The 16,199-nt window shown below is 35.7% G+C and overlaps 4 protein-coding genes across 12 annotated transcripts; 2 read left to right on the forward strand and 2 right to left on the reverse strand.

Annotated features, from left to right (window-relative positions):
* Nucleotides 1-309: 309 nt before the first annotated feature.
* Nucleotides 310-2,834, reverse strand: LOC138125949 (sodium channel protein Nach-like). Of its 2 annotated transcripts, XM_069041537.1 has the most exons (9): nt 2,551-2,832; nt 2,284-2,490; nt 1,933-2,235; nt 1,479-1,602; nt 1,276-1,425; nt 1,034-1,223; nt 827-977; nt 670-776; nt 310-615 (listed from the first exon to the last, which is right to left on the reverse strand). In XM_069041537.1, the coding sequence occupies exons 1-9, from the start codon at nt 2,574-2,576 to the stop codon at nt 503-505; spliced, it is 1,371 nt and encodes a 456-aa protein (XP_068897638.1). In that variant the 5' UTR covers nt 2,577-2,832; the 3' UTR covers nt 310-502. The 2 variants fall into 2 exon arrangements, with proteins under 2 accessions (XP_068897638.1, XP_068897639.1); XM_069041538.1 differs by having other exon boundaries at nt 576-615; nt 670-977; nt 2,551-2,834.
* A 1,328-nt stretch (nt 2,835-4,162) lies between these two features.
* Nprl3 (GATOR complex protein Nprl3) lies at nt 4,163-6,548 on the forward strand. 4 transcript variants are annotated; one of them, XM_069041528.1, is made up of 7 exons: nt 4,163-4,283; nt 4,338-4,792; nt 4,846-5,170; nt 5,219-5,393; nt 5,444-5,958; nt 6,019-6,121; nt 6,175-6,548. In XM_069041528.1, exons 2-7 carry the CDS (start codon nt 4,387-4,389, stop codon nt 6,382-6,384), a joined length of 1,734 nt encoding a protein of 577 aa, XP_068897629.1. In that variant the 5' UTR covers nt 4,163-4,283; nt 4,338-4,386; the 3' UTR covers nt 6,385-6,548. The 4 variants fall into 4 exon arrangements, with proteins under 4 accessions (XP_068897629.1, XP_068897627.1, XP_068897626.1 ...); XM_069041526.1 differs by having other exon boundaries at nt 4,223-4,293; XM_069041529.1 differs by having other exon boundaries at nt 4,257-4,273.
* A 316-nt stretch (nt 6,549-6,864) lies between these two features.
* On the forward strand, nt 6,865-13,525 carry Vps15 (vacuolar protein sorting 15). 5 transcript variants are annotated; one of them, XM_069041522.1, is made up of 13 exons: nt 6,865-7,090; nt 7,137-7,739; nt 7,789-8,347; nt 8,401-8,982; nt 9,034-9,302; nt 9,350-9,530; nt 9,583-9,806; nt 9,990-10,096; nt 12,025-12,100; nt 12,150-12,503; nt 12,559-12,866; nt 12,913-13,073; nt 13,127-13,525. In XM_069041522.1, the coding sequence occupies exons 1-13, from the start codon at nt 6,999-7,001 to the stop codon at nt 13,505-13,507; spliced, it is 3,897 nt and encodes a 1,298-aa protein (XP_068897623.1). In that variant the 5' UTR covers nt 6,865-6,998; the 3' UTR covers nt 13,508-13,525. The 5 variants fall into 5 exon arrangements, with proteins under 5 accessions (XP_068897623.1, XP_068897619.1, XP_068897621.1 ...); XM_069041518.1 differs by having other exon boundaries at nt 6,866-7,090; nt 9,867-10,096; XM_069041520.1 differs by having other exon boundaries at nt 6,866-7,090; nt 9,586-9,806; nt 9,867-10,096.
* Nucleotide 13,526: 1 nt separating this feature from the next.
* Nucleotides 13,527-16,036, reverse strand: Sec20 (vesicle transport protein Sec20). The gene is made up of 3 exons (XM_069041541.1): nt 15,133-16,036; nt 14,904-15,076; nt 13,527-14,798 (listed from the first exon to the last, which is right to left on the reverse strand). Exons 1-3 carry the CDS (start codon nt 15,211-15,213, stop codon nt 14,378-14,380), a joined length of 675 nt encoding a protein of 224 aa, XP_068897642.1. The 5' UTR covers nt 15,214-16,036; the 3' UTR covers nt 13,527-14,377.
* Between the last annotated feature and the right edge of the window lie 163 nt (nt 16,037-16,199).

The raw sequence follows: 16,199 nt of genomic DNA on the forward strand, positions 1-16,199 counted from the left end.
GCAATGGAAACGGCAAAAAGGTGGAATTTGTGAAATAACAATGAATGATGGTGAAAATAAATACATAAACAAATTCGGACAAATTTTCCCTATTCATAGGCGTTGAAAATACAAGGATATAGGGTAATTTCCATCCTTTTGATTTCACCTCCAAAAGTCATTTACGCAGAATTAACTTGTGTCAAGGATACTCCACATTTTTTTTCCAAACTTATTTCAGAATCACCCTGTATGGCTATAAACATTTCAGTTCATTGATTGTTAAGGTGTTTTGGAGTAAATATGGCCGAGAGCAGGTATAAACAAATGTTGTTTGACCCAATTTTATTAATATGATACAATTTTAAAAAAATCAAAATAGTAAGTATACTTTTTTAGCTCATCCTCGTATCACTTTTCCAATTAAACTTTCATATACGCTAGCACTAAAAATATTGATTAATTAGTTCTTTATTACACAAAATATTTGATTTGATCATTTTCAAAATTTACTACCCCATTTCTACCCCATTTTAGTAAGTTTTTCAACAAATTTTTGAAAATAGTAAAGTGTAAACTGTATCATCGATATAAGACTCCAACCAATAAAAATTCCAAAAATTCCTCCAAAATTGCCTAAAAAATCAGTTAAAATAGTTGAAATTCAACACATCAAGGGTAGGTACTCACTTAAAACCTCAAACCAATAATACACGACATCTTGTCGATAAACTTTTGAAAATCTATTTAAATAGTATAAGTAAATTCGTGTAAGATTGCCATCTTTTTGTGTCTTACTGCAACAGCTGCAGACAGAGAATATAATTTGAAATATTTGATAACTTACTTAAAAATAGGGAAAGAAGTAGCAAATGCCTCGTATACGGTTTCTTCGCACGGTGGGTAACATTTTTTGTCACAACGTAGTGAATCCTGTTTTTCCTTGTTCAAATATGGTCCTATATCTTCTCCATAGGGAAACAAAGAATTCCATTTATCTATTAATTTAAATTTACAAATATATTGATGTTCCAGAAAGGGTATATTGCCATACCTCTGTATCTGTTCAGGCAAGGAATATCAGCCAAGGTACATACCGTGTCACTATTACTGAAAGGAATCATGAAAGGAATGCAATGACACATAGCCTGAATGCTCATCATTCGACAGTCCACATTACAGTCACTTTGTGAATAAATTCTTTGAAAACTCGTAATTCGTTCTTTGTCAAACAAACATCCCCTCTGAAAACATCGTTACAGTAAAAAATATAACGAAAAATTAATACTGCCATACTTTTGCGACCGGGTAATTAGCAACATCACGAACTGACCTCAAAGTAGTTGGTACAATTTCAACAAAATTCTCGGAATTAGGTGGCACTAAAATTTCAGTAACGGCCCCGCTGGGTTTGTCTGGATAATCAGTAGGAACAAAAACGCTTATCTAAACAAAATTGAATCAGTAGTTTTCATTAGCAGAAATCGTTTATTATTTACCATCGCCCCGGGTGATGATAGAGTGGTATAATAGTAATCAGGAAAATTATTAGCTATCGCCACGTAAAGACCATTTTCAACACCCGCATCGGTTGTAATAGGCTTCTCTTCGATTCTGTTATTCCTACGAGATAATAAAAATTAAACTACATTGCAAATATTGGGTGATTCAAATAGATTGTAGATAAGTACGGCAACAATGTGCACAAATTTATGTGGCAACTGTGTGGGTAGAATAGAGTTGACATTTCTTTGACAGTTCTTAGTCGCGCCATTTTGAAAATTGTCAAATCAGTGTGCAATGGTATAAAAAAAATCAAATGCACGCTTATGAAATGTCATACAAATGTCAACTTTAGCCCACCCGCACGTTGCCACATAAATTTCGTCATAGTTGCCATACTTATCTACAATCATTTTGAATCACCCAATTCGTTCCTTTTAAGCTAATAACAAATCTGAGGTTATCTTGACATAATTAAAAACGCAACAGTAGCCACCATGGGTCAGTCGCATCGAAAATATTGTCGAACAATTTACTTCAACGTTTCTCCAAAAGCAACTTCTTAAAAGTTCTTCGCATGGAGTAGCAATTTTCTTGGCCAAATCTGTTACTGTGATCTGCATTAAATCCAAAATATTCTGAAACTCTAAAAGTTGTGAAACAGACGATGGTTCAAAATCGAAATCATGCAACTGGCCGATGAAACGCATGTAATTCATAATCTCTTTGGGGTTTCGTCTGGTAACATTAGCTCTGAAATTTAGCCTTTAGTTAAAATTAAAAAAAAAATACAACACCGACATTCGATTAGCAAAGTTTCGAGCTCTCTTTTTGCTGAGTTTGTTTAAGCTGCATATGGCCACTCCAGGAAACGGAACTTTATTAACGGGGTATGTCGAGCTAACCAAGCTGGTTACGGTTGGATGACTCAAAAATTTACCCCATAGCGTTGCCACAATTGTAGCGGTGTAGGAAATGAGAATCACGTAGATGCATGACCAAAACAGTCTTGAATTCAATAAAAACCTTCAATTTCAACAACCAATTTGACAAAAAGATATTACCTACCTTTGGAAAATGCCCTTAGTAACCATGTCATGTGTTCTAAAAACAAGAAAATAAAAGGCTCTTGACGGTACCTGTACCTATGATATTTATGCGCCGACAAACATCCTTGCAATCAAATATTTAAGAATTTCCTTGTAACTACTGAAATATAAATTAATGGCCAGAAAGTTTTTATTTACATCAAATCAATACACTATTGTAATTATTCTTTAAAACACACTTAATAAAATGCCTATTATTTTAATCATTCGTAAAGTGAGATTTTTATCAGATTCCCAAACTTTCTGAATTCACTTAATATTAGATACTCTTAATTGTTTTTAAAAAAAATTACAAAACACCAGTTTTTTTCCAACCAAATTGCTAAATACCTTATTAAAAAGTGGGATAATAATTTACTTATCCCATTGAGTGAGGTAATGAAACTTATTACCTCACTGAGTGAGGTAATGAAGTTCTTATCCCACTCAAAATTAGTGGGATAAGTATCATTTATTCCACGGGATTAGATAAATAAGATTAAAGGTGCTGTTTTTATTTTAAAATACTGATTTAAAATTTAGTGATTTTTAAATATGACATGCTATGATTTTCAAATTGGACAGTATTTGTCAAAAAATTTGGTAATTTGTTGTGTTAAGTAAGCGGATTTCGGTAAATTACTGTTAAAATCCCCAAAAAATTAATGTGGGCTAGGATTTTTTAATGAAAACCGAACGACACTTAAAAATAACCAATAGAAAAACAGAATTCTGTGTCGTTTCTATAACAATATAGAGATTTTCTGGAAATTTTTTTTCTTTTTTTTTAATATACTCGTAGTTGATATGAATTGTATTAATTACTTTTGATTGATTGGTTTTTGTTTTTTTTTTTAATTATTATAGAACTATTTGATGTAAAGGGGGTTTCCGTAATAAAAGGTATTACATATTATTAATTTTTAATAAAAACTGCTTAAACTGTTAATTACTTTAATATTGCTTCGCTTTTTCTTTTCTTCGTTCTTCTTTTTCATGCAAACGTTTCTTTTCTTGTTCTTATAGAAACTTTGCTTTTGCTTCCCTCCGTTCTTCTTTTTCTTCTACAAGCTTCTTTTGTTGTTCGAGACATTTCTTTTCTTGTTCTGCCAGTTGTTCCCGATTGTTCTTGATTTTTCCCACCTTTTCCTTAAAGGTGAATTCTAGGTGCTCGAGAATTCGTTTCTGTTCTACTTTTTCTTACAGGCCGAATTGTCCATCTTTGTCGTCCACTAACTAAATGCATACCTATGTCGTTTTCTCTCAGAACTCAAGTCTTTCTCGGGGTGCAATAAAGAATAAGCGCAGGCTGCAGAAGTTACAGATGTTGGTATACAAATGTGTAAAAATCCATTACCGATAATATGTAGAAACAGACTAAGTATCTCTTATTTCTTTTTAAAATAAAGACGTGTACTTAGAGATGAGCAATGTTTTTTTTGCTTCTATTCCGCCTTTTTTCATTCCCTTTTCATAGACCACCAAGGAAATTAAGCCCCCCCCCGAAATAAAGTCCTGTTACGGCCCTGCATACCACGATGTGATGGACTGATGGTGTGAGGAAACCTCTGAAAAAAACCCACAACTGGTCAGGCAGCACCGGGGTTAGAACCCGGAACCTTCCCAATGCAAAGTGTCCCGCTAGGTTGGCCACAGTGCCGCAGTACTCTGCCGGAGAAATGTCAGTGGTGTCACTTTTATAGGTTATGTTATGTTATTCAATGTAAACATGTAAAGGGTGCATTGACCTGTAGCTTTAATTTGTAGGAGTTTCGTAAAAATTGTAACCTACAAGTGAAAAAATTTTCACGGCAAAATGGAAGTAAATCCGTTAAGTATTATTTTGGTAAAATCCGACAGCAAAGGCGACCGACTTTTATTCCGCTACCCCTTTCATTTCTTAGAGAAATGTGAACCGGCCAACACAAAACGACGTAATCCTTACACTCTTCCAAATTTGGAGGACTTGCTACAATCGCCTACCCAACCAACTTCCAACATAAACAAAGGGCAGCTGACTGGATTCACTGATGAAGTACTTTCATCCCTATTTGCTGTCAAATCAGAATTGTGCAATAAAAAATTTGAACTGAAGGTAAATGATGTTCGTTTTGTGGGACATCCAACACTGCTACAATTAAGGAATAAACAACAGGATGCTTCCGGTTTAATGTTGATTAATGTCGTTTTTGCTCTGCAAGCACTTGCTAGTCATTCAGTTGGTAAATCTGTCTGTTTCTGCAATATCTTTATCAATCAAAAAATGTATTTTCAGTTACTTGCTATCATGATTTAAGCAAACGAATTGGCATTGCTTTACGTTATGAAGAAAAACGTTGTGGTTACGTAAGTGAACAGACACAAACGATGACGACTGCACACGACGACGGTTACGCCAGCAATTCAGAGAGTGCCTTTCAGACGATTTTAAACAAGTGTACTTTGGCCAGTAATATTAAAAAGATGTATGAAGATTTGTGCAATTCAGGACTAGTGAATATTCAAATCAACAAATGGATAACATTGAGTTTTTGCTTGCCCCAAAAAGTACACCAATGGCATCTACGGGGTAAAATCGTTGAACCTAAAGATATTGACAGGTCTATTGATTTGTATCTCACAATTGATTTCTATCTTGTCATTTTTAGATGTTTGAAAGCGCTGCGACCCTATCACAGTCTGTTATTACTCCACCCAATACAACAGATGGGTGATTTTACTGGTTTAGATGGTTCTCCATCTCTAGAAAGGATGCTAAAACAATATTCACCGATAAAAAATCTCCAAACATTAGCTGCTGACGCCGATTTGACTTTAAATCATGTACCACCCATTCACGCTGAATTGACAACATTTATTTTGATTTATTCCAGGTTTTTGAATTGACTGCTCATCTCGTTTATTGGGCGAAGGCCACAGTAATTTTTCCCATTTGCTTAACAAACAAATATGTGATATCACCTGACGCCCCTATACAATCAAATTCTCCTTTACTGGATAAATTCTCTGAAGCATTTCCAGCCTCTAATTTGATCAGGGTCATAAGTGATTTTGCATTGCCAACGTCCTTGGGTCAAAAATGCAATCCGTTGTGTCATCCCGCCCAGCAGTCGCATTTAGTGCAAACCATAATATGGATGTTGCAGCATCATCTCCTGTTACAATTGCATACCTACATACAGTACATACCAACTGACCATGGACTGTCAACTTCCAAAGAAAGAAATGACAGGCATCATACGTCGTCGCAACGAAACATTGTTTTATCCAGTTCGTACCAACCGAATGCTTCCGAACATTCCCGAGCTGAGTCCGAAAGTGGTACTTCCACTGTATCGGAAACACCCGAACTCCGTAGCGAATCAGACTTGATTAATAAAAGCATCAAGTCAGTCCGATCAACGCCCTAATCAATACAAACTAAAAATTTACGTAATATTGATTGTAGCCTGGAAAATGTCAGCTTCACCTCAACTGAAGATGATAAACAGGAATATCAAGAAGAGTTACTTCTAGATTTCCCTGATGAAGAAAGAAGTAACATTTTCAAGGTGGGGTGTTGCGCCCCGACACGATATTCAATAATCAGAATGTATTTTATTAGATTCCTGCTACCAACAATCCTGAAGATTTGAGACTCTTTGCCAGATTATGTCGCAAAGGCTATTTTCATGGAGATCATCACATTGAAGAGATAATGTATTTGGAAAATTTAAGGAGGAGCCAATTGTTACAATTATTGGATAAATTCAGAGACGTACTGATTACTTACGAAACTGAAGATCCTGCAATTGCAATGTTTTCATATTCATAAATTATACATGTAAATATATACTTATATACATTTTAAATAAAAAAAACAATATGCGTAATAGCTGTAGGTTACGCCAAGAATTTTATTTTTTTCAAGATAAGATTTTTGTATAATGTTAATAAAAAGGACTTGTGTACTTTGTGCAATTAAAGTAAGGAACGTTACATTGTTATTTTTACGTCAAACTTAGACTAGCAGCATTTGATTGAAGCACCAATCTACATCGGTACGTACGAATAAAAATATATTCTCTATGGTTGAATAAACCATATTGTTTTCTTTTCATTATTTTTATTTGACAATATAAAGTGGAAATCATAACTTTGACATTAAATTCACTGATTGTCGAACAAATAAAAACTCCTACACTAATTGTAATTAATTAGTAATTACTAATTATAGTAGACAAAGGTATTCTGTGGTAGACAATCTCAACAATATTGAGATTATAATGTTGGCAACATGGTAACAGCTGTAGTGTAGTGGTAGTGTATATTGTGTTGCCTAATGCCTATTATACAACATCGGATGATACATAATTACTTGTTTTCGATACACACCAATGGTATAAATATTGTTTTTAGTAAATAACGATTTTCAATCAACAAATAAAGATGGGAAATCAACTGGTAGGCATAGCTCCGTCTCAAATATTTCCGGTAGAGCGATACCTAACTGATCACCCAGAGTTAAAATTTGATCTCAGGTAACTATACATCTCTAAAAAACACCCTTAATTTTTGTTTTTTTAGTTTAGGAAGTACTCGCTTTTTTAAAGTAGCCCGAGCGGAATCACAGGAGGGTTTAGTAGTGGTTAAAGTTTTTGCAATTCATGATCCATCATTACCTCTATCAACATACAAAGATCAATTGGAAGAAATACGAAAAAAACTATCAAGTGCAGTGAATTGCATCCCTTTTCAAAAAATAATCCTCACAGACAAAGCCAGTCTCATTGTTAGGGAATATGTGAAGTATAGTTTGTATGACAGAATCAGCACTAGACCTTTTTTAACCAACATTGAGAAGCGTTGGATCACATTTCAAATTTTGTATGCTTTGCATCAGTGTCACAAAGTAGGAGTGTGTCATGGAGACATCAAATTGGAGAATATTACAGTAACATCATGGAATTGGGTGTTGTTAGTTGATTTTGCTTCATTCAAACCTACTTTTGTGCCAGAGGATAATCCTGCTGACTACTCATATTTTTTTGACACATCAAGAAGACGTACATGTTACATTGCCCCAGAAAGATTCAGTAAAACAACAAGTAGTGAAAACAGTGCTTTAATTACTGAAACCTCATGTGACAGTGGAGAACTTACACCAGCTATGGACATCTTCTCCACAGGGTAAGTTGTGGCATGTACTTGAGCCTTTTTGATTAATTAAATATTACAGTTGTGCATTGTTGGAATTGTGGAATGAATTACATGTTCCTTTTGAATATTCTCAACTATTAGCATACAGAGCCGGCAAATACTCGCCGCAAAAACATTTGGACAATCTAGAGGACCTTTCATTAAAATCTTTAATTCTAAGTATGATAGAAATAGACCCTAGTAAACGTCTTTCGGCAGAAGATTATTTAGCAAGGGAGCGTGGAAAGCTATTTCCGGAATATTTCTATACATTTTTACAATCGTACATGTTGATTTTTTCTGCCACGCCGATTTTGTCCCCAGACGAGAAGATTCTGCGCTTAAAAAGCGACATCGCAAGCATATTTAAATTTTTAGGTCCCATTAAACACGCTTACGAAGACAGCGGTGAAAAGTACGATATAGAAAAATACGACAAGGGCGAGAGTGAAGGCTTAGTCATCATGATTTCATTAGTAACTTCTTGCATTCGGGGTTTGCATGATTGTAGCTCCAAACTGTGCAGCCTTGAGATTCTACTAGAGCTGTCAAATCATGCGAACGACGAAACCATTTTAGACCGAATTTTACCGTACATTGTAAGTTGACGGGGGATTCACTTCAGAGCTGGCGTAAATCCGTTATATTTTAGATGTATTTAGCACGTGACCCTTCATCACGTGTAAAGATTTGTGCCATCAACACTATCACGAAATGTCTTGATTTAGTTCAGCAGTTGCCCAGATCTGATTCAAACATTTTTCCTGAATATGTATTACCCGGTTTAGCACCGTTGGCAGCCGATCCTAGTACGTGCGTGAGAGCCGCCTACGCAAAAAACATAGCCACATTGGCAGAAATCGCTTTAAGATATCTAGACCAAATACAGAACGACTGGTACGACAATAACATTAATAAACAAAAATATTCCCACACTTTCAACTATGAACTGGAATTGCAAGCGCTCCACGAGATGGTAGAGCAAACTGTCAGCGCTCTTTTAACAGATTCTCAGGCGTTGGTTAAGCAAACGTTGATCGAAAATGGAATCACTAAATTGTGCGTGTTTTTCGGAAAACAAAAAGCAAACGATGTGCTATTGTCTCACATGATAACATTTTTGAACGATAAGGACGACAAACAGTTGCGCGGATCGTTTTTTGATTGCATCGTAGGAGTAGCGGCTTACATAGGTTGGCACTGTTCTGGAATTCTGACACCGCTTTTGCTGCAGGTAAACCGGCATGTGTAAATAGATGACTTCGTGAACTAACTTGAATTATAGGGTCTGACCGATTCCTGCGAGTTTGTCACAACTAAAAGCATAAACGCGATGACCGCACTGACAGAATTGGGACTGATGACTAAAACGGCTTTATGCGAAATGGTGTCTGAATGTTCCTGTTTTTTGGTCCATCCGAATTTATGGATAAGACAAGCTGTTGTCGGTTTCATAACGACCACGACCAAAACGTTGTCGGTTTTAGATGTGCAATGCAAAATAATGACGAATCTGAAAATTTACATGAAATATCCTCTGATTCAAATCGACAAGTACAATTCCAGCAAAGTCTGGAACAATTATGAACTTATGTTTTTAGGCCCGAACTGTTGTTGGAATCGCTGCATAATCCGATCCCGAGAAATATTTACGATAGTGTTGTTACGTATTCAGAGCTAGATGTTTTGCTTAAGATGTTAAAACAACGGAAATTGGCCAGAGACTCGGCTATGGTCGGTCGCGTTACTAGTTTAGATTGGTACTCCGCTTCCATCAAAAACGTAAGAATCACTTTATTACACTGAACATCGGCCGGCTTCTTATTGCTTTTAGCAGCTTTTCAGGCGACTTGAAGCCAATGGAATGACGGACGCAATGGAAGATTACCTTCTCAGAATGGAAAATCATCTTAAAAAAATTAACAAATACAAAGTAGCCACGGCTCCAAAATACAATCAAGTCGATGGGAAAATTGACGTTCACGCTTATAACGGTCAAGTAAAAGGTCACATGTTCTTTTTGGGAGAAACACAGAAAACGGACTTTATTGCCGAAAGGTAAACGTATCGAATGTAACGTCTTGAATGTATTTTATCTTTTATTATACCGGCAAACAGGAGGTTGCACCGCACCAATACATCTGGATCTATAGATACTAATATCAATTCCGATTGGAATTATAGTTCCGATATATTGACGCGTCATTCGGAAAGCACTAACTCGGGAGGTATGTCTTCCAGGTCGACATCATCGCGACCGTCTTCACCGCCTCCGGACCCTCACACGCCGTTCATCAGTACAGAGCCATCTTCTAACATAAGTCTCCACGAACGGTCGTACATACAATGTAGGTACATACAACGTGTCTCAGAAATAAGTACATTAATTTTAACTGGTAATAGAACTCGTTAATAGCAACAATATAGAGGTATTTTCATATTTGGTGGCGGAAACAAAAGACAGAGAAATGTCACAAAAATGTATTGTCACTGTCAAATTTCTCATAAACGCCGTAAAAAGGAATGTCTAGGTAAATTTAAATTTTCGCTAAATAGATTGAAAAAACAAATTCTAAGGAAACCAATTTTTGTCAGTGGTTCAAAAGGAAAAGTTATTCTCATATAATCAAACGTATTACAAATTATTTCTCTAGTTCGACGATGAATAACTTTCTTATTGCCAATTTGCTGCATTTCTGTCGAAATCACGAACGTCTGAGAAATTTGACACTGACAATACAAATTACAAATTTGTGACATTTCTCAGTCTTTTGTTTCCGCCACCAAATATGAAAATACCTCTATTTAAATATATTTTTTTCCTTAACCTTATACAGTGCGCCCAGAAATGTGGTAGCAACTTTTACACAAAGTGTCACAAGATGGCACTTTCGAAAAACCAAATTTGTTCAATCTTGCAACATTCAATTTTTGAATTTTTTCAAAAGAATATGTTAAGGAGGTTTTCCGAACAATTTTTACCCCCAATGTGTGCACTAAAATTTGTCGAGATGTTGCTCGAAGGGTTCAGTTATGCATTGAGCATAACGGTGGTCAATTTGAACATTTTCAATAAAATTTAAATTTGATTGTTTTACGTTTGACAATTGTTGACATTTATTTATCTCAATTTAGATAGCGGCGTTGCCATGCATAAAAAAGGTCTCTGTAAAAAGTGTCATCTTGCGGAACCAAATGAAAAACTTGCTACCACATTTCTGGGCGCTCTGTAGTTATCCAATTAAAATTATTGAAACATTTGGCACAAATTTCGTTACCTGCCTATGGGGATTACTTGCTTCGCCGTTGCCGATAAGCAAAGAACAAAAAACAAATGCAAGAAAACTTTCACTTGTTTCTTGCGAACTTAAGTAGCGGCTAATTGCTGCGCCCGTTGCTGTAACCTATAATGATAAGGATGGAAAAGAAAAAAGAGAATCATTTGGGAGATATCAAATGAAAACAATTTTAATAATCAATATTTTAAACAGACCCTAAGGAAGTGCCCATACCCAAATAATGACAAAATGTCTCCTGAAATTAGTGTATTAATCTGTAAAAATTCTCATGAAGTAATTAGAGTAACCAGTAATCACTAACCATTACAAGAAGTGTTCATAGTGACCGCCGCAATTGTCAATACAATAATGAAGGCGCCGACGAAATGATTCTTCCACATTTTCTAGCATTTTTCTGTTATTGCAAATTATTGTGACTGCATTTTACACCCGTTTTCTTGAAACTTCAATTGTATCAATTGGGATCGAATATACCAAGTCCTTCATGTACCCCCACGAGAAGTAGTACGGAAATTCTCTAGACTCGCGGAGCACCCCGATGCTTCACCACACACCAACACATTATCTATGTATTCACTACTCGAAAATAAACTCGCCATTTTCACAAAATTTTAGAACCAACACGTAAACATCTGCCTTGTGGAGTCAAACAAAACTAACTAAAATCTACACCTCGGCCGCAGAGCGGAAAAACTGTATTCTAAAAACACAATGTTTTGCGTTGATTTTACAAAAAGTATTATTTCACGGTCACTGTCATTGGGTCAAATAACTAGAAAATGCGGGTAAATAGACAGCTCGTTAATTTATGGGGGGGAAAAATACTGAAATGAAAATTATATTTCGAAGAAAATGATACATAAAAATTGTGTTGTTCTTGACGAGAACTGCCACTGGTTAAAATTAATGTACTTATTTCTGAGACACGTTGTATCGTAAAGACAGACGCAGAGAGTATGATTTCATTTTGTTCACAGACAGGAGGTCGAGTTGTTACGTAGAATTAAGTAAACTGAAAGTCAAACAACAAGAGCATTATTTAGAAGCACTGAGGTGAGTCTGTTGAGGTTTTGCGCTGGACCTATCATGATTATTGTCGCAGAGGTAAAGAATGGGCCGAGCAGGCGGCATGGCAACCACAACTGCCACCTCCGGAGTGGCATTTGCGAGGTGTTTTGGTAGCACATCTTCACGAACATCGAGGAGCAATCAATCGCGTGTGTGCGATACCAGACAAGCCCCTGTTCGTGAGTTGTTCTACAGACGGATATGTGAGGCTTTGGGATTGTGCAAAAATGGAGGGGAAAAACATAGCTAACCGATCTAAGCAACATTACAAAGCAGCTAACGGCGCCGCAATTACAAGCATGGCCGTATGTGACGCCGGACAGTCTATCGGAGCCGCCAGTATTGACGGATCTGTCAATATATTGAGAATAGATCCAACAGGAAATAAGTACCCAATTCATTTTTAGCAAGTCGTGCTCGTATGTACATGTACAACGTTCCAGAATGAATTTGTTACAAAGTCGCCAACTCAACTTGGATGAAGATGGATTTGTGGTGGACGTACAGACTTTAGATTCAGGTTTCCAAAATATTTTAGTTTACGCCACGTTATACGGTTCTATAATCGGATGGGATTTGAGGACGTCGACTATAGCTTGGCGACTAGAAAATAGTCTAGAAAATGGTTTTATAACAAGTTTTTGTGTAGACTCCCATCAGAGTCTTTTGACTTCGGGAACAAGCACTGGCCATTACAAAGCCTGGGATCTGCGATTTCAACTACCAATAAATTCTTTTGCACAACCAGGTCGTGATCAACTAACATAATAACTTACATATTATTCAACCGTTTTCAGGCGAAGAAAAAGTAAGGAAAGTGATCAGTCATCCAACAGAACCGTCTTGGATCATTTCAAGTGTCCAAGGCAACAATAAAATCCTCATGTGGAATTTAGAGACAAAATCTCTAGAAAAAATTCTTTGGGGCAGTACTGCTCCACCTTTATCACAAGCATCGGTAAGTTGGTAATGATAACGAAGAAGTAATGCGACAATTGGGAATTACCACAGGGTCCATCGAATAGCATTTGTGCTTTGCTGTCCGGTTGTATTGATCGGAACCCTTTCATTTTGTCCGGCGGAACCGATCAAAGATTAAGATTTTGGAATTTAGTATATCCGGAGAAGTCTCATATCGTCGCACCGGCTGCCAACGATCACATCGGCACCAACATTACATATGAAAGTAGGTTGATTGATGGATTTCACGTAATTTATGAAAATCCAGAAAACGATAGGCAGAAGGACAACAGCGAAGAAGGACCAAGAGGTGGACCTGAACAGCCACCAGCCGGACATAGAGACTGCATAACAGATATAACACTGTGTAAGGCGTCACAGTGTTTCATGATTTCATCTTCACGAGATGGGATTATAAAAGTTTGGAAATAAAGTTTTAGTTCAATAAGACTTCAAGTAATATGTTTATTTAGTTTCATTACAGTGTCATTAATATACGTAATTATTGTGTAAATAATTACATTTCATTTAAAAAAAAAACAGCTATTAGCGTACAATAACAGGAAACAGAATGTATTGAATAATCAAAATTGCAAAACAAAAACAAAGAAATGATACGATAACGAATCTCATCACAAAGGTTGAGACCGTTGCAAATGATGAATACAAATATGGCACATACGTAAAAAACAATGTACTTGTGGATTGAATCTAATTGCGAGTATATATGTTTCAAAGAATGTTTACAAAAATCTGCTGATCAATAAGGACAAACGGGGTTCCCTACTCGCCCAGGAAACGCCAAAGAGTCCACGGCGTGGATTCTGCAGATTGCCTTATATCTTCGATTACCTCCTTGGGATCCCCCATACTGTCTTCCGTAATTTCTAGGTTGACGTTGTACAGGATAATCGTAACCAGAAAACAAGTTCCAGAAAGGTACTGGTTGAGAATTCACATTTAAAAGAAGTAAAATCGTCACAAACACCGTAGACATTACGCACATCAACTTCATTTTGCTATAGAATTTTAAAAGTGACAAAATATGCCAGCGTTACTATTTATAACGTGGAAGCGCGTCATAATTTATCTTTTTGATATTCTTTATAAAACCTAATGTTAAGGTCAAATTAAGAAGAAGACTTGCATTTCAATACTTGAAATGGCGCACTTACAGACCACAAAGAGGAATGAGTGAGCAAAAATGTATCTTGTGTTCAGTAATTGAATTATCTTGGTTTCTAAGAAAGGTATCAGCAGAAAAACATGTACATATTTACTTGAATGCTTTTTTTGACGACATTAAAATAACCTTTTTTGTACAATATAAAAAACGCATGCCACAAAAAACACAAAAGCAAAAAACATCAAAATCTTATCGGTGAATTCCCGTCTGCCATATTTCGCCAACAATTTTCCTGATTGACTAATCGTACTGGAAGTGACTTTGAGTTCTTCCTGTGATCCAATTACGTTATCAGAGGAAGTCACTAAAGTATCCAAAGTATCGGCACTTCTTTTAGTCGTGTCGGCTAACTGTCTACTAATTGATAATAACTGTTCAGTGATATTTGAACTCATTTTAACTAAATTCTCTTTGTCGCGTTTTTGACGTTGTCTCAATATTGTTTCTTCATTTTTCGGCCTCATTAATTCGTCTTGCACACCTTTTTCGATCGCCAACATTGATTTAATATTTGCCTTTTTAAAAGCATCCATCGTACTGAAAAAATAACGAAAACTTGTAATTGACTGCAACTTTAAGTACATACAATGTCTTCGCAAATGTTTGAACAATCTGAGGCGTGAATAAAATTATATGGCTTACCTTGCTAATTGTTCCCTATATGAGACGACATCTTTCAAAAACTGTGAATTTTTTCGTTCTTTGGCGATATCGCCAAACTTATCGATGAATTTCCGAAGTGCTGATATTTTTGAACGTCCCGCGCTATTTAAACCGTGTAGTTCGCTCAATGGACCAACGCATGCGTTGATATCCTGTCTCAGACGTGTCACAGTTGTTGGATATTCTTTCAAAATTTAAACCTACGTACCTGGATTATCGCCTTAATTTGCAAATTATGTTCTGTGATATCCTTCCTTAATGTTTCTAAAATGTAATCAGTTGAATCCATTTTGTGGCGTCCGAAGAAGCGACACGGAATGTGAAATTACTTGGTTAACGTATCGTAGTTTTAAACTAATCGAAGTAGATGCCGCCCCGGAGCCCGGTTTAAATTTTACTGCCGCCGGAAACAAAGTTCAGAAACAGAATTCTTTTTAGAACTTTGGTAAATGACAATGACAAAGAAAAAAATTACATGCTTTATGCATATGCATGCAGTATGTATGAAAAATCGAAGCGGAAGCGAGATAATTTAAATAAGTATTTACGATATACTGAATGAGCTTTTTGTAACATACTAATTTGAATATCAATTAAAATATAGTACCTAACTAATAATAATATTACATTTTGTAATTTGCCGAAAGGTAAATAATGAAGCGAATAAACATTTTCGCTTATATCAAAAACAAGAGCGCTCCGATACTTCTACCTTTGGCGTTACACCAGTGCCAGTCAACCATCTTGACACGATCTTGACTGATATTAAATATTTAATAAAAAGATTGCAAAAACACCTTTCTAGGTAGAGTTATCTAATCGTCACAACTAACAGTAATATTAATAAAATTCGACCTTTTAATACTTCATCAAACTTTCTGTGTAGGTAATAAATGAAACTCATGATTTGTCTTCTACCAAGACCATAAAATCCAAGACATAATTAGTTATTCTTCTCGTGTGGACCAATTTAATACTGGCAACATAGAAATGAATTTAAGAAACATTTAAGTACAAGTTGAAATTAAATTTCAATTAAATACTAAAAATTTAAACTCAAAATAAAGCTGGATGGTACTATTACGATCATTAAATTTTGGACATCATTGTTCTGTCACATAAAAAAAAAATACTTGTCACAAGTGTCAAATGACAAAATATTAAGATTTTAATTTTTATTTATTTATTTTATATTTTTTATTAATTAAAACTTCGTTCTATTTCATTTGTCTGACTTTTAAAACTTCTCGACTCAAATAGAAATTACAATGGTTG

This window comes from Tenebrio molitor, chromosome 3 (genome assembly GCF_963966145.1).
Source record: "Tenebrio molitor chromosome 3, icTenMoli1.1, whole genome shotgun sequence".
NCBI classification, from domain to species: Eukaryota; Metazoa; Arthropoda; class Insecta; order Coleoptera; family Tenebrionidae; genus Tenebrio; species Tenebrio molitor.

Excerpts from the sequence above, each read along its gene's own strand:
- LOC138125949 (XM_069041537.1), bottom strand. The coding sequence starts at position 2,576 with ATGGTTACTAAGGGCATTTTCCAAAG. Across the intron at positions 2,491-2,550 it reads ACTAAGGGCATTTTCCAAAG|ACTGTTTTGGTCATGCATCT; the intron begins GTAGGTAATATC and ends ATTGAATTCAAG. Across the intron at positions 616-669 it reads TTATTGGTTTGAGGTTTTAA|GCAATTTTGGAGGAATTTTT; the intron begins GTGAGTACCTAC and ends CTGATTTTTTAG.
- Nprl3 (XM_069041528.1), top strand. The coding sequence starts at position 4,387 with ATGGAAGTAAATCCGTTAAGTATTATTTTGGTAAAATCCGACAGCAAA. Across the intron at positions 5,171-5,218 it reads GAACCTAAAGATATTGACAG|ATGTTTGAAAGCGCTGCGAC; the intron begins GTCTATTGATTT and ends TGTCATTTTTAG. Across the intron at positions 5,959-6,018 it reads TTGATTAATAAAAGCATCAA|CCTGGAAAATGTCAGCTTCA; the intron begins GTCAGTCCGATC and ends TATTGATTGTAG.
- Vps15 (XM_069041518.1), top strand. The coding sequence starts at position 6,999 with ATGGGAAATCAACTGGTAGGCATAGCTCCGTCTCAAATATTTCCGGTA. Across the intron at positions 9,531-9,582 it reads ACTCCGCTTCCATCAAAAAC|CAGCTTTTCAGGCGACTTGA; the intron begins GTAAGAATCACT and ends TATTGCTTTTAG. Across the intron at positions 9,807-9,866 it reads ACGGACTTTATTGCCGAAAG|GAGGTTGCACCGCACCAATA; the intron begins GTAAACGTATCG and ends ACCGGCAAACAG.
- Sec20 (XM_069041541.1), bottom strand. The coding sequence starts at position 15,213 with ATGGATTCAACTGATTACATTTTAGAAACATTAAGGAAGGATATCACA. Across the intron at positions 15,077-15,132 it reads AAATTAAGGCGATAATCCAG|GATATCAACGCATGCGTTGG; the intron begins GTACGTAGGTTT and ends CGTCTGAGACAG. Across the intron at positions 14,799-14,903 it reads TATAGGGAACAATTAGCAAG|TACGATGGATGCTTTTAAAA; the intron begins GTAAGCCATATA and ends TTATTTTTTCAG.